This window comes from Vipera berus (genome assembly GCF_964194415.1).
Source record: "Vipera berus genome assembly, chromosome: 2".
Taxonomy (NCBI): domain Eukaryota; kingdom Metazoa; phylum Chordata; class Lepidosauria; order Squamata; family Viperidae; genus Vipera; species Vipera berus.
Genome location: NC_138203.1, coordinates 79,299,354 through 79,326,170, shown reverse-complemented (window position 1 = coordinate 79,326,170; position 26,817 = coordinate 79,299,354). Strand labels below are relative to the sequence as shown.

Sequence of the window (26,817 nt, the reverse complement as noted above, 5' to 3'; positions counted from 1 at the left end):
ACAACTGCAGTGATCAACTTAATAACTGTGGCAAGAAAGGACATGAAATGGGACAAAACTCACTTAACAACTGTCTTGCTTAGCGACAGAAATTCTGGGCTCAATTGTGGTCATAAGACGAGGACTACCGGTATTCCAGAGTGAGTCTCAGGAGATAGCTGTCAGAATTTGCCCTCTTCTGCAAGAACGAGGGGAAAAAGCAGTTAACAAGGCTGATGCCATTTTCATTTCTCAATTTTTTTTTACAAATGCCATCATTTCTTTCTTGAGAAAATTTCAACTGACTTTTACATCATCCTATTATATACCACCAGATTCCACCAATCCTCTTATGATGAGTAGCAAAGGATGAAGTGAGAAGCTTCTTCTACACTTCCTGCCAAATCAAGATTCTGTCATGTAGAACAGGGGTCCCCAACCTATGGTTCACGGCCTACTGCCAGGTTGTGGCCCATTGGCCACTGGGCTATGGAACAGGCTGGCCAGTGTGTGCACTCACCCCCACCTGCACTAGAGCCCGCAGACCCATTTGCGCATGCGCATGGAGCTAGTATTGGTGGTGGCTAGCACCTGCATACCTAGACAAATGGTCCGCTAATGCACGTGGGTTCTGCAGCCTGTTTGTGCATGAGCGTGGCGCTAGCAGAGGAGGCGATTAGCGCCTTTGCAAATGGGGCTGCTAGCACCATGTAGGTTGTGCGGCCTGCTCGCGCATGCACACGGGGCTAGCTGTGGTGGTGGCTAGTGGCTGCACGCATGTGTAAGCGGGGCTGGTAATGCCATGTGGGTGTATGGGGCCCTGTTCGTGCACATTTGCGCACATGCAAATTTCACAGCTGCTCTGTTTCCCTCCGGGCCGCCAGCATGAAAAGGTTGATGTAGAATTTCGCTCCATTGCATTGAGGGAGAGAATCATTGTTTTTGTTGTTGCTGCTGCTGCTGCTGTATGCTGAGTCGGAGAAATCACAATAAGGTTATGGGTTATGGGCACTTTCTCCTTTGTGCTTTTCTAGAGTGAGCATAAATTGCTTATGAGGATGAGCAATTAACACATGAAGTTTGATTTATTGAAAGTCTGACATAGAGAAAGACAGGGTTGACACATTGGACCAAGCTATTGGATTTTTAACCATGGTTTGTTGAATAAGATACAATGGCTGAGTTCACACAACATATACATAGAATGAAGGCTACTGCTAAGCTTGTAAGCCGCCCTGAGTCTTCGGAGAAGGGCGGGATATAAATGGAATTAAAATAATAAAAAAAACATTAAGTTATTAACCACAATGACGTGCCTCATACTAAGCTAAAGCCAAACCAACCACTTCATGCTCTAGCATGAGATGTGAACCAGCTAAATAAGGCTACCTCTTCAGGGATGGTTATTCTTAACTCCTGAAGATTTCATTTTATTTATGCTTCATGTCATTGTTAATCTGTTCTTCCTTTGACAAGCTTAATGTGGCAGCTGTGATTTCTTAACCCAATCTAACCCATAATTTTGCAGGTTATTGTGGATAGGTCCAGGGTCACAGTGAATATCAGCTCTGGTTTGACATTTGTTTTCAAACATGAAATCATTACAATGTATCCAACTGATAAATAAGTAATTAAAAGTCCAAACTGAGATCTGAGTCCACATTTTTCTATTCCAGGGGTCCCTAATCTTTTTGGACCGATAGATATTGTTTGAATTTGGAAACAGGTCATAGATTTCTCTAATGCATTTTCCTCATTCTTGGCAATTTGAAACTGTGTAGACTTCTACCCAGAATTCCCCAGTCAGCATCTTCAAGTTGCTACAGTTTAGACCAGGGGGGGGGGTCTTCAGACTTGGCCCTTTTGTGACTTGTGGACTTCAACTCCCAGAATTCCTCAGCTGGGCCAAGTTTGAAGACCCCTGGTTTAGACAAGCTGCTCTAAATTAAATGGTTGTCGTGGAGGAAAAGTTACAAAACCACTCACAAACCAACCTTTTACTAGAAGAAAACTGGTTTCCCCTCCTTCCGCCTTCTGTGGTTGCCAAAGATGCTCAACTTATTTTTGCCTGTTGTTTTTTTTTTAGGTTAGCCAACCATCCAAATGCCTTTGAGGTCAGTATGAGACTCAGAGGTATTCTTGCAAATAAATACGATGCCTGAAATTGCATCTTTGCTTTAATACATGCTAGCTTCTCATTCTTTTTAATTAAAAGAATCTGAAAATATTAATAGAATAATATCAGATGGAACATTGATGTCTGGCAGATACCAAGAGATCCATCACCAGAATATTCCTAATAGTCTTAATATCTGGTAGTACTTTAGGGATAGGAGATCTCCAGGTATTTTAGCCTTCAATTCCCATCCATCTCAGACAAAAACAAATTTAGAAGTTATATAGACCAAAACATCTGGGAGCACCATATTGTTCACATCTGTTCTAACTTTCATGTCTTATTTTCACAAGACAGAGGTTGGCTATTTGATGTGTTATATCACTGGTGTCATAAACATTTCAATGCTAGTGTTTTCTTGACCATCATTACCACTGCAAGGTGTTGGGTTTTTTGGCAATTATTGAAGTGCATCTAGCTTGCGGGAGCGACGGAGGGATGGAGGAAGAAATAGGAGAAAGCATAGTTTTAAAAATAGACTGCTCTCCAATCAAATCAATGTTTGCAAAGATAAGGAGGTAGCATCTTGCTATTTATGAAGTACCCTGATGAAGCTCACTCGCCCATGTCATAAATGACTCCTTGGATTATTATTTTTTAAATATTAATAACTCTGATAGGCTTGCTGTGGTTTCTTAATGAGGAAAGACAGACCTGTTTATCAACATGAGACAGTTCCGAGAAGCTGCAACAAGTGGTGAAAATAAGCTGCTCTTATGTGGTAACGTTATGTCAAAGAGAGGCATTTTCCTATTACATTCCTGGGTGAGTCAGATTTTTTTAAAAAAACTAATTATGAGTATTGGAGGACAGACGATCTTTTCAGTGCCGGCTTTTCAAGTCATTAGCAAAGAATTTCAAACCCATTATTAAAGAGCATTATGAATGATCCAGTAAGATTTTGTGTTGTTGTTGTTGTTGTTTTTGAATGAAAAGGTGAGAAAAGATCAATTTGATATGTTGAAATTGGAAAATCTGTCAAGGAAAATTTGCGGGCGGGAGGTGGGGTTGATTAGTTGGAAAGAGAACAAAGTGTTCCATGAAATATACCATATTATATTTCATAACAATACAATACAATACAATATTATACTATACACTATACCATACCATACCATACCATACCATACCATACCATACCATACCATACCATACCATACCATACCATACCATACCATAACATAACATAACATAACATAACATAACATAACATAACATAACATAACATAACATAACATAACATAACATAACATAACATAACATAACACTACATTAGCTACACTTCACGACACGACACTACACTATAATATAAAACATAAAGTGTTACTTTTGCTAAAAACAATTTGGCTCCACATATTATTTACACACAGAGAAAGTACTGCATATTTTAATTCAAAAAGCAAATAGAGACTGAACTTGTGTGTGGTGTAAGAGAAACCATAGCAGAAGAAAGTAGTCTAGCCCTTCAGAATTTAAAGTTTAGATCCATCAGCCTGAACCCTACTAACACCTGGAGCAAAGAGATGCTTGATGAACCCCCAGGTATAAATACTATAGCAGTAGTAGAAGTATCATGGCCCCCATCCAGAGTGCTGGGAGGAGCTCCAAAGATCTCTCACAAGCTCCTTGTTTAGTTCTGAGAGACTATCCAAGCTTGCCTTCACGTACAATACTGTAATCATTATGTACCTAAATGTCCTCCTCTCAGGAGGACCCATCTATAATCTCGAGGTTGTCCTGCAGTTTGCAGCTTAGATTTTGCGCACAAACACATACACACTCTTCTGCCTGTCTTCCTGATTGAGTCCCATAGTAAATTACTGAGGGAATTGAGGACTGAGGTCAAGTTTCTTAGCTTTGGAAGCAAGGACCAGGGAAGCCAAACACATCAATGGCACCAAAGTTGGCAACAGCATCTTCTGCACTGTGTGTGGGAAATCGAGCAGAGACTGGGGTTGCCAGAAGCCCAACTTCAGCAGCTTCAGCGAGGTCCTGAGACATGCCTTTGCAGAGGTCTGCTCAACTGTTTGTGAGAGAGACAGAGAAAGAAGGAAAGAGTTAGCAGGCTGGGTTGGCAATCCCAATTTCTATTCCATCTCAAGCCACTTAATATTTCTTTGACTGCCCCCCCACACATATAGAACTACACACAAACACACATTAATACATATGACTATGTGCTTTCCATGAGAGTCATATCATGATTTCATTGACAAAAGCCCCAACCACATTTTACAAACAACCTGTCAGAATCCATTTATATCCCATTCATAAAACTCTAGCTGTATGTTCTAAAGTATTACATCCCTCACTGGATTCTGCCATTCCGAAGGAGGAGAAGAAAAGATGTTAATTGGCTATCCTTACCCATTTGTCGCAAGGGTGTTTATTTCAGTCTGCCTGGAGGCCGTCATTAGACCAGGGGAAGAACCTTTGAACTAAGAGAACAAAGAAAGCGGGGGGGGGGGGAAGATCTGGTTTGTATCTCCGATTAGAATCTGAAAGGGAGGAAGGAAATGTCATAAAGGCATGGAAGATTTCTTCTCCCATGGAAGGGTTTGACACCTGAACTTTTTAAATTGATCTGGAACTGACCAAATGGACTGAAGGGAGGGGTTTTCACTCGGGGACAATTTAAAAGTACCAATCTGTAACACAGTTTCAGATCCTGTCTTGTATTTCCACTAACAATCATGTTTTAGTAAAAGCTCCTTCTTGGACAAATTCTGGTTCCAAGAGTTTTTTTCTTTCCTAAGACGTGAATTGGGGTGGGTCCCGACACAACCTTTTTAACAACTTGGCAACATGTCCTTGCCTCCTTCTCCGTCTTCCCACTAGCGTTCTTCTTCAATAACAACAACAACCACCACCAAAGTGAATTCTGAATTCCCACGTTTCTGAACATCAGGGTATCTGTGTCAGACTTTAGGATAAAACATAATATGAAGCATGAAAGCTTCCTCCAGATCAAGGAACCCTTGAATTGATCCCTATTTTCTATATCTTCTATAGCAGACATGTCAAACACAAGGCCTGGGGGTTGGATTCGGCCCGCAAAGTGGTTTCATGTGGCCCGCGAAGCCATCCTGGAAACAGTGAGGGAACAGCCCCCTCTGCCTTGGCCCTGGCCCAGAGACCCTCCTTCTGCCAGAGACCCTCAGATCTGTCCCACTCCTGCCCAGGCCCCCATAGGCACCCTCGATGCGAACGATGTAGAGCTGGCCACGCCCACCCAGTAGGCCGTGGCCACTCTAGCCACGCCCACCCAGTAGGCCACGCCCACCCAGGCCATACCCACCCGGCCCCCTGAGGGCAACCACAATGCTGATGCGGCCCTCAATGAAATTGAGCTTGACATCCCTGTTCTATAGCATGCTTCCTGGGGAATTGTGAGTTGAAGTCCATATATCTTAAAATAAATCTTGGTACTCTTTGAACCAGAAGTCTCAGTTTGAGTGATACAAACCAACCTTTTTTTTTTTCCTACAGAAGCCTCTGTGAGGTGATGTTCAAAAGTTAGCATACTCTGCCCTGACATTACTTCTGATGGGACTTCAGCCATTTTTACAAGAGTTGGACAACAGCTACCCAGGTAGAGAAAAATGTATTTCCACACAAATTTAGAAGCATGATCTGCAGTTTAGATTTCATTTCCCCCATATAATACAACTCTTGTGGATCCTTGTTCCTTAGCGAAGTGTATTGTTTCTTCTCTCTTCTGCTTTGAGGAAGAGGGGAAAAAGTGGGGGATTACACAGCACACCCCATTAACTTGTCTGGAATCAATCAAAAAGAGCCTTGGTGGAGCAGTGGGCTAATGCCTCCTTAAGTAACACCAGCTGCCTGCAATTAGTGCAGGTTCGCATCCCACCAGGCTCAAGGTTGACTCAGCCTTCCATCCTTCCGAAGTAGGTAAAATGAGGACCCAGATTGTTGGGGGCAATTAAGCTGACTTTGTAATAATGCCGCTTGGGGGTATGTGTGAAAGCCCTAATAAGCAGGCATATACATAGAATGAAGGCTACTGCTAAGCTTGTAAGCTGCCCTGAGTCTTCGGAGAAGGGCGGGATATAAATGGAATTAAAATAAAATAAAATAAAATTGTTATTTCAAAATTCTGCCTCCATCAGTAGCTATTCCACGTGGCAGTTGAGCATTAACGACTAGTTAAAAAGAATTAGGTTTGGGGTGTTGAGTTGATTTTCCAGCCTCATCTCTTTTTAAATGTAGCAAGCCTATGAGATTACAAACTTGCAGGCAGAAATTATTATTTTTTCCTCATCTTTAAACAAGATCTAGCAAATATTGGATGTTTTATCAATTATAAGAGGAGACAACTCAATAATGGCTATTCCCCATCTTTAAAAAAAGTGTGTTATTTTATTCATAGAGTATGACATTTGTCCTGTACACATATTTTCTCCCTTTAGATTTTATGTATGTTATTTATTGCAATGTTTTTTATTTTACCTTCTTTAAATTAACATTAAAATGTATTATAGTAATATTTAATATCATAGATACTCTAAATATGCTTTCCATATTCTTGTTGGGCAACATCCTAAATGAATAACTTTGCTTCAGATTTTTATCTCAAAGGTGTTTTTTCAAGAGGCAACTGGACTTCCTTGTTTTTCTTTGAAGACGTGGATGGATGGATGGATTCCCCACCATCCAATCAGGAGCTGAAGAAGCTTCTTGGATGAGAAGCGAAACGTCTTCAAAGAAAAACAGGAAAGTCCAGTTGCCTCTCGAAAAAGCACCTTTGGAACAACCATGACTTGAACGATTGAGAATCTCCATAGATTTTTTATTTTTTCGTTTCTTTTCAAATGAAGACATGGAATTAATCTTTTGCAGGATTCCTTTCTTTTTTACATCTGTATTAATGCTAATAAATCTATTTGGCCATTTGGTGAGTAATTTCAAAAACAAAATGTTCTTGTATTTGAAAGAAAGTCAGTCTTGGATTCAAACTTTAAATCTCTTTTGAAAATCTCCATATAAATATCCAATATCTCATTCAAAGTTGGAATATTATCTGGTGAATTAAGGTCATGGAAAATTCCATTTCGAGTCAGTTGTTAACAAGAATATTCAGATATTTACATTTGAGGGAGCATGAAGTACAGTACTTGGGTGAGGTAAAATAAGTTAAAAAAAATCAATCTGATAATCAATGTGTCTGCTATTTCACAGAGTAATATCAGGATTGTCAAAATCCCACCATGGTAATTTCTTCACTAATGCAGACTTGACTCTCTAGGGTCTCTATAAAGTCAAATTGCTGTATAAAAACCAAACGGGGTAACAAAATCTGATAAGAATGCTGGAAGTTGCTTAAAGTTCACCGTGGCCTTGCCGCTTATGAAAGTCAGGCTGAACTGAGCCAGATGGACTCAAAGCTGCCCCGGACACTGGCACTGCATAATTGGAAATGGGCCCAGCATCAACAACATTGTTGCAGGAAATGCAGGGCTGAATCCATAGAATTCAATAACTGTGTCTCCAACGTTAACTAGAGCAATGATTCCCAACAACCTTAAGATGGGTGGACTTCGACTTCCTGGCATGTTGGCAGGAGAATTCTGGGAAGTCCACACATATTAAAGTTGCAGAGGTTGACAAACCCTGCTCTAAAGCATTAAAAAAAGCCACACTTCAAAGCCTTTGCATTTTGTATACATTTTTTATATGCCATGTTTGCTTAAGTTAGGTGTGGATTGAAGGCAATTGGGCTGAGACCTTGTTTTGTTAAATAGCAGTACCTAGCCAACTTTGGAGGATCCCAGTCAGCTCTGTTTAGTAATTGGATAGGGAACCACTGGAGGTTCTGGCTAAACGGGCAATTTAAAAACAAACAAACTCACAAATGAAAGTAATAGCAAACTTCTTTGTAATGCTGTCAGGAAAGCTGTACAGCTGCAGTCAATAGGACTTGAGCTTGAGACGAAGACCTCTTTAACTCATTTCAGCATCACAACATTGTTATACTGTTTTGTTGCTGGTGGGTAAATCCTACCTGGCCCAATATCATAAATTAATTTACTGAGTGGTCACTCGGCCCATAAATAGTCAACAAAAGTCATGTCCTTCCTTAAAATGATTATTACAGTTCTGAAACAAAGTGAAAAAGGCGTTCTTCAAAGCAGATCATGAAACATTTTATTTATATTGGTCCTCGCATCCCTGGTGACCAGAGACCTTCAGATGAACTGAAGATGTTGTAACTTCATAAAAGTAGTACATCAAGAAGACAAGGTGCATCTTTTCACTTTCACTCGGGAGTACAAAAACTATTTTTGAAAACTGATGCGTGGATTGTATTGGCATTAGATCTCTGAAGAGCAATCAATCTAGAATCAATTCAAGACCCTGCAGATACAACTTATCTGTTCTTGTTCATTCACAATGATGGGAAAGGTTTAATTAATATAATATATATTGGTCAATGCTTTGCTTTTAAACCTTACCTTTTACCTATTAGTTGATCAATAAGTATTTTAATCTTTCTCCCCTTTCAAACATGTTTATCAGTCTCATAGAATAAGGACAGCAGATTTCACAATTATTAATTGCTCTTATCAGCCCTTTTGGTTTTTTAAAACATCAGCAGTTTCTATAAAGGCTACTTTTATCTTCATGCTAAATTACCTTCTTCTTCTTCATTACTTAGCTGTGGAGGCACTTAGTAACAGATGAGAAGCAGGTCCATTAAACCTAGGTAGTACAGCAAATGTTTTAACAGCTGCATTTAGAATTTTTCTGGATTGTGACAATGAGAAGACATAAAGCTGTCCCATCACAAAATTTCACTTTCTTTTTGCATCACCTTGTTTGGATGGCAGGAAGACAAATCTTGCTCTTGTTGAAATGCCAACCTGCCATCACATCTCATGCATAAGGTTGGGAGTTTGCACGGAGTGGAAAATCCAAAGCCATTGCTGTGGCATGACTTGTGGATCTCATTTGTGATCCAAAATATGAGATGGCTACTTAGGTTTCCTTCTAAGATGATTACAGAACATTTACTATTAAGGACATCTGGGAAATTTTAGCAGTGATCCAGAAAAGTTGCTTTTGTGTCTTCTAGCTAAGCCAAAATATAGCAAATATAACCATTTATGGATTTTTCTTTTTTGGATTGCTTAAAAGAGGCCTGCTGTATCATAAAGAGTCCAGGTGGCAACACAATGAAATATGTACACAGTGGATCTGGAATGTAAAAATGAAACCAGAAATAATTTGAAGTTCTTAATTCCAATTCCTGTTCAGCCATTACACCTTCTAAGTGATCTTGGGCCAATCAATGTATTTCTCTTCAGTCCAATCTACTTTTTCACATGTTGATTGTGAAGATACAGTCCATAACCCTTACAGTAATCCTGCCCTGGATTCTTTGAAGAATGGAATACAAATGGGATCAATCAGCCCTTCCCCAGATGGTACTTTCCAGGTGTTTTGGATTTCAGTTCCCAGAATACTCAGCCAACACATCTGGTGGGCATCAGAGGAGACTGTGATAAATAGATATATCTACCTTCAAGTGAATACTATTTTATCCGTTATTTGGCACATTATCTCTGGAACTTTAAAAGTAGAAAGCTTTGAGGGAGAAATCAGGGACTCCTGATTTTTCTTGAAAAATAGCTGCTTCCCCAGATACAGTCAATATAAAAGAATATATAGATCAGAGATGGTTCCTAATGGAGAATTGGAACATCTACAGGATGGGCCCAAGCAGGACAAGTGCGCAGAATATTTTAACCAATCCTAAAGTGGAAAGGAGTCTTGCTTTCTGAGGTGGACAAAAGAAGATGAGTAGCAGGAAACACCTACATCTGGAGAGAACACGACAATTAGGAGATGCTACACGGCTGTCATCACAAAAGGGTCAACAATAATACAGTATATTTGCTTGCAGTTGGAAGCTCAAATATTAAAAGATAATTTACAATAGGAATGCAAAAATTAACAGCTATTGCTCTGGCTGTGGTTTTGCAAATGAAGTAACAATGGATTTTGGGAGAAAAATATGATTCATGAAAAATCTTCCAAAAGACTTTATAAGAAAACAGCAACATGAACCAAAAAGTCTTCACATGTTACACAACATGTATCCTTTTGCCAGCTATTGAAAAATTAAAGGTATCCCGGGTTGGAATGATGCTTTTACTGTTATTCCACACATCAAGACAGTTACATCATCTTGTGGTGTCTTTAATTTCCTTTTGTTTTAGAGCAGGGAGGCAAGATGTCAAAGCAGATCAGAACTGGAAAAGTCAGCTTGACATTCCGCTGAAATTCCCATCACCTGTCTTCAGATTTAGTGGATGGGTGGTTGAATGAAATGAAGAAACATAGGCATAAACCACGAATGGGGCTCCGTCTCATTCTCACACAAGCTATAGTGTGAACTAGAATCTACATATCAAATTTGTTCTGATACTTGAAAATTGTGACTGTTTGGATATAACCAATGGACACAAACCACAACCTGACTTATGTATAGTGTTAACGAAAAAGTTCTTTGGCTTTCATCGTTGTTATATCCGATCTTGCTTTTAAGAACTGTTCACTAACTTCAAGGTCAAGGTGGAGCAGATGAATAAATAGATACATGAAACATGTTTCATTACATTCATTCCCACTAAAGATGTTAACTAACTTATTAACTTTTGGTAAAGCCTCTTCTGGTTTCGCAGTTTCTCTTTTGTATTAACTCCATCCTCCTTGGTATGAAATCATCCCACAGCTGTCTTGGGTCTATTTTGGATGGCCTAAACATAAGCAGAAGAAGCAGAACTTCTCAAGGAGTTCTGTTTCTCAACAGATACCACTTTAGTGTTGCTAACGTAAGTCTTACTCCTACAGCCCAAGCAGTTTCTTGCCAGCCTATTTACTGAGCTTTGGGGTATTTTTCTTAACTTTGAGGACTGAGTCTCGTTAGGATAGTTTCCGCCAATATCTTACACTGCTTCTTGAAGTGTTATCTTCAGTCTCTTCAGTCTGCTTTCACTTTTAATATAATCTTTCTTGACACAGGATCTGGGTCATTGTTCCATTTCTCTCTCTTGGAAATACCAGACCCGGTGAGTCACTTAACAGCAAGCTTCATCTCCGTCTCAGACATCTTTTGTGGCAAGATGCATCCTTCAGGATATTCTCAGTGATTTCTGCCTGTGGTCTTCTTCGTCCCATCGTGTTCAATCACTCCTCCTGGCTGTCCAGCATCAATTCCCACACATGTGGCTTCTTCTTTCTAAGAACATAGGTCTACAGGCGTATATGCCAGCTTTAGCATAATTTTCAAGTCTAACGCAGTACACCCTTCGGGATGCATGCACGACTATCCATCAATTTGCTGACTAGCAAAAGATGGAGAAAGTCCAGAGATTTCTGTCCCTTCCGTAAAAGTTGTGGGTCTATTTTACAGGGAAGAACTTGCATCTAGCTTTTAGCCCAAATACCATCCATCAGAATAGAGCTGGATGGGACCTTGGAGATCTAGTCCAACCAGCTGCTCAAGCAGGAGACCCTGTACCATTTCAGACAAGTGGCTGTCCAGTCTCTTCGTAAAAACCTCCAGTGATGAAGCACCCACAACTGATCCACTGGTTAATTGTCCTCACTGTGAGGAAGTTTCTCCTTGATTAGTTTCCATCCATTGTTTGTTGTCCTGCCCTCTGGTGCTCTGGAAAATAAGTTGACCCCCTCTTCTTTGTGGCAGCCCTCTCAGATACTAGAATACTGCTATCATGTCTCCCCTAGTCCTTCTTTTCTCTAGACCAGCCAAACCCAAGTCCTGCAATCGTTCTTCCTATGTTTTTGTTATGTATGAGGTAGGAGCAGCAGCTCTGCAGGTACCACCAGGTGGCGCTGTGCTGTGGCTGGATTGGCTGAAGGGTTTTCGGCGGGAGATTCAGATGGATGGATTGGCCAAAGTGATACCTGGCTAGGTATATAAGGGGTCCAGGTAACCCCCTTTGTCCAGTACGTGCCTACCACTAATAAAGAGCTGAAATGTCCATTCATTGCCATGCGGTCCAGAACCCACTACACAATAGTTTTTGTCTCCAGGCCTTTAATCATCTTAGCTGATTATCACTCACCAAGGGTTGAAATCCTCACCAAGAGGTGAGGAGTGGAATAATAAGGTTGCTGTTTCCCAATCCTTTAAAACCTCTCTAGAGACAAACATGGGAAGGAAACGTTTACATTTTCCAGAGTTTCCTCTGGAAGGTGTTTTTCCACAACCCTATTAATTTTTTTTTTTTAAAAAAAAAACATACCGTAGGAAAGGAAGACAGCAAACAAAAAAAGGGAAAAAAACCCCTAGGAGTGAGTTGCAAGAATGACACGTTGAACTTCTGAAGCACCTGGTATCTGTGGGAGTTTCTTCATTTATGTCTACAAAGGAAGGTCTTTCTAATTTTCTCAGCCAACGTTGATGACATTATTGTCTTGCCCTTACAATATTTGTCTCTTTTGATGCAGAAAATGACTAAAACCGTCTGGAAAGAACTGAGTTTGTATTCTCACCGTCCACATGTTGAACCAGAGCTCATTGTTTAACTTTATAAGGAAAAGTTCTTGCAGGCTGACAATAGGAATAACCTTTCAGTGATTAAAAGAAACTTCCTATTATGGGGTCCAGCACCAAAAGGAGAAGGGACCATCTTTCGTCCTTACAACTTACAAATCTTTATAATGCAATTCTTTATGGCTAGTAGAAAACCTTCAGACCCTTTTTCAAATAACCCTAACAGTTTAAGCTGTACCCTTGAAGGAGTCCTGCTGTGTGCATTAGATGAGAGAGAAACATTGCGATTGAAGCTAGAACAATCTCTGGCTTCAGGTTGGCCTTCTCTTAAAAAAGTAGCGGAAGAAATTTTCTTTATAGAAAAAATGGTATTGCGAGGATCATGAACCTTTTATTCTTTCTTAACTTAGACAAGAAACGTGTTTCTCGATGGGGACTCTTGGATGAAAATGCACACAAATTCCTTTTGCGAAACAAGATCTGCTAACGTGGCTATTTAACTTTACTTACATTGCAAAGCGGCAGCGTTGATTTTAATTTATAGCAAATAGATCAGCCTGCGCTTTTTTTTTTTTTTTTGAAAGGTCTTATTCATCACTTCCTTTTAAAATTTACTCTCGGTGACAATCTCAAACCAGATCAGTCAGGGTGTTCTCCCTTAGGTTTTAAGTAATTTGTTTGGAATCTCAACAAATCTAATATCCCGATAGTAATGTTCATTGATCTCACTACCTTTTCCGGGTGTGGTGACTAACCAATCAGTCAAGTCTACATGCATAAACCCCGAATTGCACAAATACTCAGAAAAAAAAGTATGAAAGAATCAATGTTACTACAGAGAAAATCCTTTCTGCCCATGAAAACATGCGTGCATCAAAATAGATTTAAAATTTCCAAGTTTCTTAATATATCCTGGGGCTTGCTTGCCTTCTTTGTTGTTTTAACAGGGAGCTGAGTTATTTTATTACTTCTTTAATCTTGTTGTGCACCACCCAGCATCGCTTTTGGTGAGACGGGCAGCTATATAAATTTGATTAATAATTAATCTTGTGTATGTAAAAAAATAATAGTGAATAGATAGTAGAGATATGTTTTGGGTTGTGTTGATGTTGGTGAAACCGCACAATACAGAAAACAACTGTAGCCCTCCAGATGTTTTTAACTACAATTATAACACAATGCTTCTCTGTTGACAAGTATTAGGAAGTGAGATTCTAACTCTTTGGAAGCTCGGGAGTTCTCCATTGATGAGAGATTGAAATATGATTGATGTATGAATTGTTTGTTCCTTGAAGTGACACATCTCCATTCAAAAAAAATACTCACACCTACTTGGGTTATGCAATTTCCCCATCTTAAATTTGAATAGTCTCTTTTCTTCAACAGTCTGAATTTTTTAAAAAAAGTTAAAGATCTTGGATATTATTTGACTGTATCTACTGTTTTGTACTCTCTGCGGCTTTACCTAAGACACATTTTTGTAAGCACAATTTCCTAAAGGTTATTTGCATGCTTTTTTTTTACTTATTTACTTTTACATTTTTACCCTGGCCCACCTCCATTCCACTAAATGCAAGATTGGATCAATATTGCAAAATTAGGTTGCTACCAATTAAAATATGAATTGGACAAATTTCTCCCCATTTCTAGAAATTCATCATCTCATTATGATGAGAAATTAAGAATTCATGTACTGTACACTGCAGCTCCCATGAATATTGCCATTGTTCAGAAGACACCTTGACCTAAACAAAGTTGGAGAGTGAAGAGAGACAAAAAGGATTATCTCACAATTCCTAAAAAAAAGTCCCTCTCCAACTGGTCTGAACTTCATTAGGCTATGCTTTTATGTTTTCTAATAAAAAGAGCTATATAATTTTAATCCAGAAGTCTTGGGTGACCGTGCTGAATTTCAATATATCATAGCAAGGGAATTTGCAACACCCACAGCCACAAATCTGCATGGCAGAATCAAATCTACTCATGATCTATTTTCCCACATTTGTGGAAATTATAATTCAGTACATCCAGAATAAAATGGATGAAGCTTGCATTGGGAAAGCTGTTTCATGATCACAGTATCACTCCTGCCAGGATAGCCTATTGCAGTGATGGCGAACCTTTTAGAGACCGAGTGCCCAAACCGCAACCCAAAACCCATATTTATTGCAAAGTGCCAGGGGCGCATCAGTATTATGGTGCCCTCGGGGGGGAGGGCAGGGAAGCGCCTCTGAGTGCCGCCTCTGGCACGGAAAAACCAGGGGTGCAAAAATGGGCCACCGTGCTGCAAGGCGCTAATACAAGGCGCTGCACCACACAAGAACAGGGCAGGGCTAGTGAGTATCACGCAGGCACTAGCTCCACCCCATTTGCAGTGCATGCATGCTCGCGGCCCCATGCGCGCACACACGCGCTCACGCATGTAAAATGCTTCCCTCTCCCTTTTCTTCCCGTCCGCCAATCGACAATGGTTGGTGACCTCTGCTCAACCATCTCTACTCGAGCTTGCTAATTGGCCACTTCGCCTCCTTTGTGCTGGGCGGGGCTCCTGCTCCGGGCGGCGGTGGCGACCTGATGGACCTGTTGCTGGTGGCAGCGGCGCGCGTGCCAACAGAGAGGGATCACAGTGCCACCTCTGGCACGCATGCCATAGGTTTGCCACCACTGGCCTATTGGTTTATCTATTTTAGGAAAACATGAGATAAAATTTTATTTCCTATTTTTGGAATTCATTTTGCTTGATCTGAGGGGCCACAGTTGCCCAGCGTTAAGATGCTGGGCGTGTTGACGGAAGCTTGGCAGTTCGAGACTCAAGTAATGTGTGATGGATGAGCTCTTATTCTTACCCAACTCCCGCCAACCTGGCAGTTTGAAAGCATGCAAATGTGAGTAGATAAATAGGTGCCACTCTGCTGGGAAAGTAACAGTGTTCCGTGCACCTCAGCATATAGACATGCTAGTCATACGATCACGGAAAGTGTCTTTGGACAATGCTGGCTCCTTCGGCTAAAAAACAGAATTGAGCACCACTTCCTAGAATTGGACATGGCTGAGGGGGAGAAAGCTTTACCTTTTGCTTAACCTTAAAATAAGGTGACCTTTATAACACAGGTGATTAAAAATGACACTTCCGATTTGGCTGTCTAAACCAGCTCTCTTCAAACTGAATGCCCCACTCCCACAAATACGCTGCCAGCACCTGAATCCACACTAATGGCCGTGCTGGCTAGAAAAGTTGGTCATGCCGAAATCCATACATCTGGAAGCACTAGGTTAGAACAGGCTGATCCAAGCCACCGAAATAGTTTTCTTCTTGAAACGACAGTCTCAGAGGTCGGGAGGGGGTGGGGGGGAAGAGAGAGAGAGAGAAACAGAACAGATATTTTTAAAAATTCTTGCACGTCGTTTTCTACACCTTTTAAGTCTGTTCTCACAGAGGTGGCATCTGCGCACAATTCAGGAAATCCAATAGCTACGTGAAGACTGGAAGCAAAGGCTGCTTTGTCACAGTGTTCAGATAAAGAGCTGCCACTTCCTGATTTTTCAATTCTCTTAGTGCTGATTGCTGTCACTTCTGCGTGCAGAAAATCCATACAGGAACAGAGGTCAAATGCCTTTGCTTTCTCTTTTTTTTCTCAGAATATCTGAAAGCACAGATAGTCTCTGTCTATTGATGATCAGGTTTCAGGAATCTCCCAGGTTTATTTTTTGTTTTTTGTTTTTTTTTATAAAACAAAACAAAACCTTAACTGGATTATTACTTGGGGAACATGAAGGAACACAAAAACACATTTATCATTTTAAATAGCTTGGAAATCTGGAAAAATTGTTGTACTATCAAACAGAAGCTTCATTACTACGTTGTCTAAAACATACATATTTCTGTGTTTTAAAACCTAAAACAAAACAAATATATGTTGCCTGAAAAGATAGCTACTGTATTTTGTTTTCTCTCTTTTGATTCAATCATTTCAACTTTTGTATTAAGTGTTACCAACTATGTGACATTGCAATAAAACCGTACCTTGCTTGAAGAGAGTTGTCAACAAATGAAGAACACAAAATGACTGCGTTCTCACATCACAGTCAGCTGTTCTTTGACGATTGTTTATTAAGCCACAAATGGCTGGATTCCAATTACATGATACATTATAAATTTGGTTTGATAAATCAGTGGCTAGTTTCAAGTAAAAACCAAACAAACCATGTTTTGACTATATTGATGTGTGAATTCATTGTCTTACATTTATATAGAAACTTTTGTTATCTATCATTTCAGCTTATCATTTTATCTGAATTCAGAGACAAGAATTGCATTCTTGCTTAGGCAGATTACTAATTCTGTTCTTAATATGGTGCTTATATTTGTTCCAGCCTTTTAGTGTTGTTGTTGCTCAGATTTCCTAAGACCCACTTCACTTCACATTCTAGGATGTCTGGCTCAAGGTCAGTGACCACCTCATCGTGGTTATCAGGGACGTTATGCTTGTTCTTGTATAGTTCTTCTGTGCAATTTTGCCACCTCTTCTTAATCTCTTCTGCCTCTGTTAGGTCCATGCCATTTTGGTCCTTTATCATGCCCATTTCTGCATGAAAAGTTCTGTTCATCTCTTCATCTATCTATGTAGAAAATATGTATAAGCAATCTTAAATGGAATGCTCTTCTAACACAGGGGTAGGGCCTTCTCAGTGGGTGCGCCTGCCCTGTGGAACCAGCTGCCTGCGGAGCTTAGGACTGCCCCCAACCTCCGTTCATTCCGCCGGGACCTGAAGACCTGGCTCTTCGAGCTCTCTGGCCCAGGCTGAGAATATTTTTAATTTTAATTTTAACTGGGTTTTAATTTTCTCAGGGTTCTATTTAATCTCTTTTAATTTGTTTTAACGTTTGTATTGACTGTTTTTTAAATGCCCTGTAAACCGCCCTGAGTCCTTCGGGAAAGGGCGGTATATAAATCGAAATAAAATAAATAAATAAATAATCCTATGCTTGCCTACTGAGAACTCTTTAGATGTGGGTTGAATGGGAGCTTATATCAGCTAGGACCATGGTGGCAAACCTATGGCACGCGTGACACAGGTGGCATGCAGAGCCCCCTCTGTGGGCACGCGTGCTGTTGCCCCAGTCCTAGGCCTTCAGCTGGGTTTTATAAAACCTTTTCGCTTTAGGCCTCTGCCGCCGTGTGGGGAAAAAAAGGTTCAATCAATAAATCAATTATAACTTCTCACGGGGGAAAAAAACATCTCGCAAAGTTGGAATTGATTGATTGAACTTTTTAGTCCCACCCAGTCTGCCATTACCAATGCAGCCATGCCCACCCAATGGGCCAAACCCACCCAATGGGCCACGCCCACTTGACACCCAATGATACATAAGTGGGTTTTTGGTTGCAGTTTGAGCACTCGGTCTCTAAAAGGTTCGCCATCACTGAGCTAGGAGTAGACTGTATAAATGTGGAGCCTAGTAGCTCCTCAAGAGGTTTCTTTGGATGCACATAAACTAATATGCCAATACAAGTTTTGCATTTCTTCATGGGTCCCTTTATTCAGCACATTGCCCAGAACAGCTTTGTGTATCAAAAATAAATGTATTTCCTTTAGCAAGAAAATGCTTCTGAAAAGCATGCGTTGAGTCCTAGTAAATGATGTAGATTATTAAAAAAAATATATGCTAGTGATACGGCAAAATCTCTGGCGAGTTTTGAAACTAAGCCTAGAAGCAGAAGTATATTCTTCGAATAAAGTTACTTTATTTCAAGCCTACTTTTGTGCTAAATCCAACCTGCTAGAATTGATAAGAGGTATAATATGGTCAAATCTACTTCCTTAAAATGCTCTGCCATTCTGCTTACTTTCCTTCATCAACCCCAAAATTTACAATTCACGTGGTGCTAATACACTGCCATGTTGGAACATACAATAATATGTTTCTTTACTGTTTGTATTTGTAATTTCAGTAGGAAGTCAAGGAGTTCCTCAAAATGCAAAGCCTCTCAGGTTAAAATCGTATGTAGCTCAAATTAAATAAAGGTGTGGAGAGGTTGTTGTCAACTAAAATAGGGACACTCTTTTCAAAATATTTTTAAAAAGGTTCTGAAAATTCTAGTAAATATTACAATGATGCCAGTTGGGCCACGTCAGTTGACATAAAATACAGCCATGATATTAACAGATTTTATGGAAGCTGTGGCTGAGAAGGCTTCAAAAACATGTTCCATTACTTGTTTTGTAGTAGGTAGATAAACTGGATATAGAATGAGCTTAGACATTGGATATGATTCTTACTCAATTTCAATGATTAAAACTTAACTGGGTTTTGTTTTGGTGGAGCGGTTAAGTACAACTTTGAAAAACAAATCAATGACATTTGGAATTGCAATTCTAATTTCTATTAAAACAATGGCAGCAAATCTTCTCTGTGTAAGAATCTTCCCGTCCTGTAGTGCATCTTATGAAAAGTACTGCAGTCTTTTATTATATGTAAGTTACAGCCTGCATGAAAAACATACATGTTCAACTTCTTGAAGTGATACAGTACTTTATGCTCGAATGATCAATCAAGTACAGGCAGTCCTCGACTTACGACCACAATTAAGGCCATTTCTGTTGCTAAGTGAGACATTTGTTAAGTGAATTTTGCCCCATTTTACGACCTTTCTTGCCACACTTGTTAAGTGAACCTGGCTTCAGATTGAAGTTGTTAAGTTAGTAATACGGTTATTAAGTGAATCTGACTTTGCTTGTCAGAAGTTCACAAAAGGTGACTGCATGACTCTGGGACACTGCAACCGTCCTAAATATGAGTCAATTTACTAAGCATCTGAATTTTGATCACGTGACTATGGGAATGCTGAAACGGTCATAAGTGTGAAAAACAGCCATAAGGCACTTTTTCAGTGCCACTGTAACTTCGGTCACTAAATGAATCGTAAGTTGAGGACCGCCTGTAATATGAGAAAATGAGTATTTAATCTAATGGTGCCCATCCACCAGTAGAACTGGTGGACTGATGGTGGAATTAGTTCCCCTTTCATCCTTACCACCCTTATTTCTTCTATATTTAAGACAGACTTGGTTAAGAATGGAAGGATGGGGTTTTAGGGGTGGAATCGCTGGCCCGCTATGGCCGTGAGAATTTTCAAATGTAGCAGAATAATAGCGGAAATATAGCCTAATAATATATTTTAATGTGGCCATCTTGATGCTTCTTTGTAAAAATATAACTGATCATTTTTCATCTTCACATTATGTATAATTTACGTAAGTACTAATAATTACGTAAAACGTGAAGAAAAAATGTCCACTGAAACAGCCAGAACAAAGTTTCATTAGAAAGTGTTTCTAAATCTGTTTTATACACTTTTTAAAAATGTAACCTATCTGTGGATGATGGAGCATATAAGTTATGCTACTGTCACAAAGAAGAAGGAAAATAAAATGTACTGTAAAACTTTTTAATAAAAAAAAGAAGAAGAAAAAAACTGACAAGACAAGGAAATGCTTTTCTTGACAAAAAGATGGGATGAGTATTTTCATTTCGGCTTTATCTCGGTATCACACAGCCAATGCAAATAGGGGGATGTGCCAAGTCATTATACTGTGCCATTCAATTGATACACTGTACAAGCTAGCATGGGCAATGAAGAAACGAAATGCAATAATTTACTATTGGTTAGCAAGATCTCTTGAAAGAACACCATAGAGACGTCTCTTGTAGTTAAAGAGCTGAGATACTAAGAGTTGAAAGAGCATCAAAATCTCCACAAGCAGAACTAAATATATACCTGTATTCATCTTGAAGGCATGAGGAGAGTACACGTCTGATGAAATGGACAAAATAAGTGTCATGCTGTAGGCTTTGCCACTTTTGCACATGCCCGATATCATAATGGAAAAGCTATAGGGCTTATCTCATGTTGTGACGCTTGTGTTGTTATTTAGGCCAAACTGTCAGATTCAGTGGACCTGATTCCTCTATTTGGCTGAATATTTCTCTGTGTAGTGACATCTAGTAATGAGTTCATTTAATAATTTTACATGTGTTTTCTAATCACAGGGTTGTTAAGTTCTGAGTATCATCATTGACTGCATAAACATCTAAGCATGTCATGGATTAAGGAAAGTTTGATGATAGAACTGTGGTTTTATTATATTAGCTGCAGTTATAATAATTAAGATTTCTAAATGTGGAGCTAATAAAGCTTGACCTCTACGCACACACGAACACAAGCGCCCCTCCTGAATGTTGATCAGATTGCGGAGATCAGAAAAGAGGAAAAATATTGGGAGAGAGAATTTTATATATGAATTCAAGAATACAGCTGTATTTTGTATAAATAACAAATATAAGCAGAACTGTGCAAATCCTAATTTGGTAAGAAAACATTGCTGTGAGCAGCAGGGAATAAAGCAATGGGAACAAATTTTACTCTGAGTATATACTGTTTCCTTGGGAAATGCTGAGATAAAAAGAACTAAGATTGCTGCTCTCACGCCTGCTCTGTAATGTAGCTGTAACTACTTCCAGAGAATATTAGCTGTGATCACCCTGCTTTGGAAACTCTGTTTAAAAACATTAAGACTCATTGCTTGTAAAAGGTATATCTATCTATACACTCCTTTATGAATTTCCAGTGCTCTGTAACTAAAAAAAGGCAAATCAGATCTGTTCCAATTCTCTAAAACCAATAATGTTTAAATTATTTATGTTGATTTTAATCTCATACTGTGACTTATTGTACAGCTGATACGCAAATCATCAGATTTCCATCTTATACCTCTTTTTAAAAAGCCTAAGTATGTACTGTAATTAAAAAAATGAAAAACAGCACAAAACAAAGCATGCTAAAATTTCATATGGAAAAGATAAGCAATCTCTGATTGGAATAACACATGTTACTTTTTTCCAGTTTTTCTCTTGGTAGAAATAGTCAGAAGGAAAAAAAATATTGCCTTAAATAAACCAGAGATAACATGCTATGAAGAGAGTAACCTCTTACAAAAATGATTTGCTCATTTTTTAAATGAACACAGTTGCAACTGCAGGGATGAAAATCCTCTTGAAAACTTAAAATAAGAAATACTTGAAAAATTTCAAAGTTCTACCGAGTGGCTTTGGAATTACCAGTCAGGAATTTACATGATTTTACTGATAGTAGTAGGTGTATTACATATGCAAATTTATGTCTTCTGGGATGATAGGACAAAGACAAATGTTAGTCAGGTTTGTGGAATCAAACCCTACTCTTATCAAAGCATGAGAAATTACAAATTCCACCAAGCACAATGTTATTTTTCTAATGTATCTCTGATCTATAATGAGAAGCAATCTAACATATAGATTTTGCATTCAATAACCCTGTCAAAAACTACATCACATATCAAATGTTAATGGCGCTGGGGAGTAGGGGTGATTAATACCATAACAAATGGTATATATTACAAAATTTCTTTTGTTCTTTCTTCACAATGATGCATACAGCCAGAATTTAACCTTTAAGGGTTAAAGAGTTTAATCAATGTCAATGTCTGATCTTCTGAAGGCAATAAAGAACAGACTGTCTAGCGATACCCAACAGAATATCACTTTGTCAAGCCACAAAGCACCCAAAAGCTTGTCAAGTAAGTTACCAGAAACCTCTTTGTGGTTAGAACTCAGCTCCTTCCTGCTTGACCTATTATTTGATATTTGACCACTTGGTTGCAAGACACTTGCTCTTTCCAGCTGAAATGTCACTGGGGCATCTTGTCAGCTCCCCGACATCTTGGCCTGACATACAATTTTACTTTTGTGTGCTACAAGGCAGAAAATGCAGGGCAATGGCCTTGTTTTAAATTCTGTCAGCATCAAAGATGGGCGTCACTCTTGGGTCCTACCAACAACAACACAACAAAGGAAGGAGCTTATTTTTGAAGGTCAGAGCAGCCATTACTTTAAAGTCTTGAAACTCGGACTACCATTTATTACCTGCGATGCTGGCTGGAGAACTGCCCTTACGAAAGCACATAATCACATCTTCTCCAAATCTCCCTACACCATTGTATTGTTTTTACTTCCTGATCAAATGCAGACTGGATAAAAAAGGGGGGCTGTTAAGGGACCGGATTCTGCACTTAACTTGTTCAAATGGGCAAGTGGTATCATGTAGCTTTTACAAGGCGCAACCTGACCTTCTCACATTGACCAGGAGTGACATAATTGTGCAGGAGGAGAAGCAGTCGCATCATTTCTGTTTTGCACAACCTGCTTAAAGTTTGCAACTAAATGCTTGTCTTCAGTCGAGCTGACAAGAGAGAAGAGAGGGCTCAGTGAACCATGACAGGGCTGCCATGAAATGACAGGAATCATTGGCATACATTTCAAATAGCTCTCTCAATCCTATTAAAGTATTGCAGCCCTGTTTTAAAATAGACAAGTATGAAACAACTTTGATAGATAGAGAATAAAATGGCTTATTGATTTTTTTTTTAAAAGTCTGAGGAAAATTACCCCAAATGTGTCATTCTTTAACATTTAAAAATATATTACATAAAAATGAGCTACTATGATAAATAAAAACTTTTGGGGTTGTTGTTGTTGTTTTTTTAAATGACCCGTTATGCTGGGCATGGGACATGCAGCACATAGGAACACGTTTACTCCTCCTTCCTCTGGTGAAGAATGTAAAATTAATGCCATAGAAATGCATATAGAGAGCAAACTTCAATTCAAAGGCTAAGAACATCCTAATAAAATCGGACTTTAATTAATTCCTTTTTCAGCCGATTACAAAATGACTAGATTCTAACATCCATTTGGCATTGCTCTTTTGGCAGACGTGACATGTAGGTTTGAAGGAAAGGATGATGAAATTGGAGGTCTATTATGTGCCAAGGTGAAAGGCAGATCATAATCTGATTCTGACTTCAGTGGCAAAAATCTTGAAAGACAGCCTTGATCTAGCTGGGGTAAAGAGCTTGATGCAGTAAGGATGCTCGAAGCATTTCGTGAATCCTGGAGAGAAAAAATAAGACAGCAAAAACATTTGCCATTAATTAATTTATAAAAACAGTAGCTATCACCTCTAGAAGGTAGTCCGTGTTTAGCAACTGCCTCATTGAGCAATTGTTTGTAATTACGATGGTGATGAAAAGTAACTTTACAATCGATTTTCACACTTACAACCTTCTTGAGTTTGTAAAGCAAAGGAAAAATGAAGTATGATGATGGTAAGCATGGCTGTGGTTTCACTTAGTGACCAAATTGATGGTTCCAATTGTGGTCGCTCAACGAGGACTACATGAAATATACATAACTTTAAGCCCCACTGATTTCAAAGGGATGTAAGTATACTGTATGTATCTATTGACTGCACCCATTAATAGCAACTTCTAAAAGTGCAATTGATTCTTTGGCTTATATGATGCTTTGATGACATATGTTCTTTTTTAAATATTTGCAGTTAAAAAGTCTGCTGTCGTGCACTGGTTTACAATTATCTGCATATCTGACTACATGGATTTCTTAAATTTAAAGTAAGTCTTACAAACAACAAATAAAAAAAGAAGTGTTTACTAAACCTTTTTTGAGAAAAGATGGTGGAAATGGTCGTGAGTTTTAAATATTTATCAGTTTTATCATTCTTTGTCTGGAATATTTTAAAAGTTGTAAATAACCATATTTTGCTTTCCACAAGGACAGTCCCGAGCACCGATAAACCAAGAGCCCATGCACAGTTAAGGAAATCACTTGCAAATTGAATTGTTTCATAATATCTAGTAAACCCAGGCAATTTTTCCAGATTGTGCATTAACACGGTTTGAATACAGTAGGGCTAGGGGACTTTAAAAAGGTTGTACCCCAACAGGCTGCGGACCAGGAATTGGGGACCGCTGCTTTAAAACATATAATCTCAGTCAAATATATACACACAAGAATCTAAAATAGACCAGTCACAATGCGCCATTGTTGAAATGCCGTGGCTTAAATTTGGCAGACAAAACAAATCAATGAAGTTGTTAGATATAAAGGCAGTATTTGGAATTCTGCTACTGTGAATTCTGGGGGCCTTTTTTTAAGAGCTTTTTCTTCCCAATTCTATTACTGTTACTGGGAAGAGGGGAAAATCAACGGCTCTATCTATCACAGAGTTCAGCACTGTTCTTTGATGTTGGCTCTTTGATTTTCTGGTATTACACAAGGTATCTTTGGAGCTGGGTGAAAAGCTGGACCTTTAAGACCTAGCTATATGGCAGCAATTTCAAAAGGTTACCCCAAGGAGATATTTTAAAACTAGTCATACTTTCAGTTCTGCAATGTTTCCACAAATATTAATAATCATAATAATAATAATAATAATAACAACAACAACAACAACAACAAAATAGAAACACACAGTCTTCAGGACTAGTGGATTTTAGTCTAACAGTGTCCCAGCTGTGCCACTCTCATCAAAGTCAGGTATTTGCACATCTATTATTTAAATCATCAAGTTATACGTTCATCTGACCATTTAAGCACAATATCAAAGAACAATAGAAAAGATTGGGATGTCTTCATTTACTTTGAGCGAAGGAAGAGCTTCTGTACAAATGTGCGCTGTATTTTAAATGAGGCTGCAGAACGACGATCAGGCTAAATGTCTTGCTTAAGTAATTGACATCAATAAATAGGAGCTAAAGGTCAGCTAAACGTGCATGTGTGCTGGCACTACTGTCTCTTCAAATCAACCTGCTCATCCTCCTGGTTACAGGACATTTTGGGGCTCACGTTTTTTTACTCCTCAAAAACCAGCCCCCCCTTTTTTTTAAGAAACAAACAAGGGGAAGAAAAGGAAGAAGGATAAAAACAACCTCAAAAGTCCAAAGGAGGGGAGAGGGTAAAAAAAAAAACAGGTTTTCCTTAGGGAGCTATGCTCAACAAAAGTATGAAACGTAATGATTGGCAGCTAGTCAATAGAAATAGAAAAGCCTTCAACATTTGGTAAAGGTGATGGGCCGGGTTTTTTTTTTTTTTTTAGCAAGGTTCCCACTCTATGGTCAGGTTGCTTCTCCTAAGTTGCTCAAGATAGAATTAGAAAAACAACAATGGAAATCAGGGCTACTGTGGCCTTGGCCAATAATAGTCCTCACCTTCCATAATAAAGCCAACACGTGGACTGGTGCAGGGTGGAATTTCTGAGCCTTGTTGCCTACATTGAAACAACTCAAGAAATCCATCTCTGGATTAAAATGGATGATTTTTTCAGTATACCTACTTTCCTTTGCTATTTGGCACTGGGCAGGATTAGTGCACTTAGATTAACTGTAGAAAAGCATCCACAACAGTCGAAAGGATTAATGTGCTGGGATGGTAAACAACTTTTACAGAGACAATAGTCTCCAAGGATAATAGCAGAGCAAATACTGTAGACCAGTCCCTTTAACAAAAAACAAAAGGAACCCAAACCTATGTTGATTGCCTGATAAATGTAAATGAACTTCTAAAGTTCTTAAAAAGGTTGCACAAAAGGAGCACAGAGGGAAAATTTGTAATGTTGTAAGCCCCCTGGAATCACCAGTGCATGAACTGGGCAGCCATGTAAATTTGTTTAATAAAATATGTAAACAAAAACTTGTTTTTAACAGATCCTTAGAACCTTCTTTGCATTTGCTGCCTGCCCTTCCCAGCCATCATATCCAAAGGGAATTTTAGGAGTTGGTCTCAAGGTATCGGAAAGAAACCAGATTAAGAATGCTGGCACATTATCTTGTATATTCCTTTGTTTTGCTTTTGCTTAGGTTGGGCACTGTGGCTGTATGTCATTCTCATTTAAGCATCTGTTCAAGATCTAGGCATTTCGTTGTTTCACAGAGTAATAATACGGACTGAGTTCGCCCTACTGTAGCTCTAAAAGTTACAGCTGAAATGCCAACCACAGGATCCTTCATCACCGGTTTCTGTTAATTTACTCCCAGACTTTCTTTTTCCAATTGCTCCCTTCATTTGAATTGCTGGGGGCTGGCGTGTTTAAATGAATAGATGGTGTGGCCAACTTGTAAGAATCTCAGGTAAGGGATTCATTTGCAAAAGATTCAAAGAGGCAAAGTTCTGCTGCCCCGATTGTAATCAGTGACTTTTAATCGCCAGGCTCCAGAACCCTTT

At 39.1% G+C, this 26,817-nt stretch overlaps 1 protein-coding gene across 1 annotated transcript in view; it reads right to left on the bottom strand.

Moving 5' to 3' along the window:
• Positions 1 to 23,053: 23,053 nt before the first annotated feature.
• CCDC171 (coiled-coil domain containing 171) overlaps positions 23,054 to 26,817 on the bottom strand; it is a 203,669-nt gene continuing 199,905 nt past the window's right edge. The window contains exon 27 of the mRNA XM_081319831.1: positions 23,054 to 23,688. Within this exon, the coding sequence (XP_081175957.1) occupies positions 23,479 to 23,688 (210 nt within the window). The 3' untranslated portion in view covers positions 23,054 to 23,478. The remainder of the gene's footprint in view (positions 23,689 to 26,817) is intronic.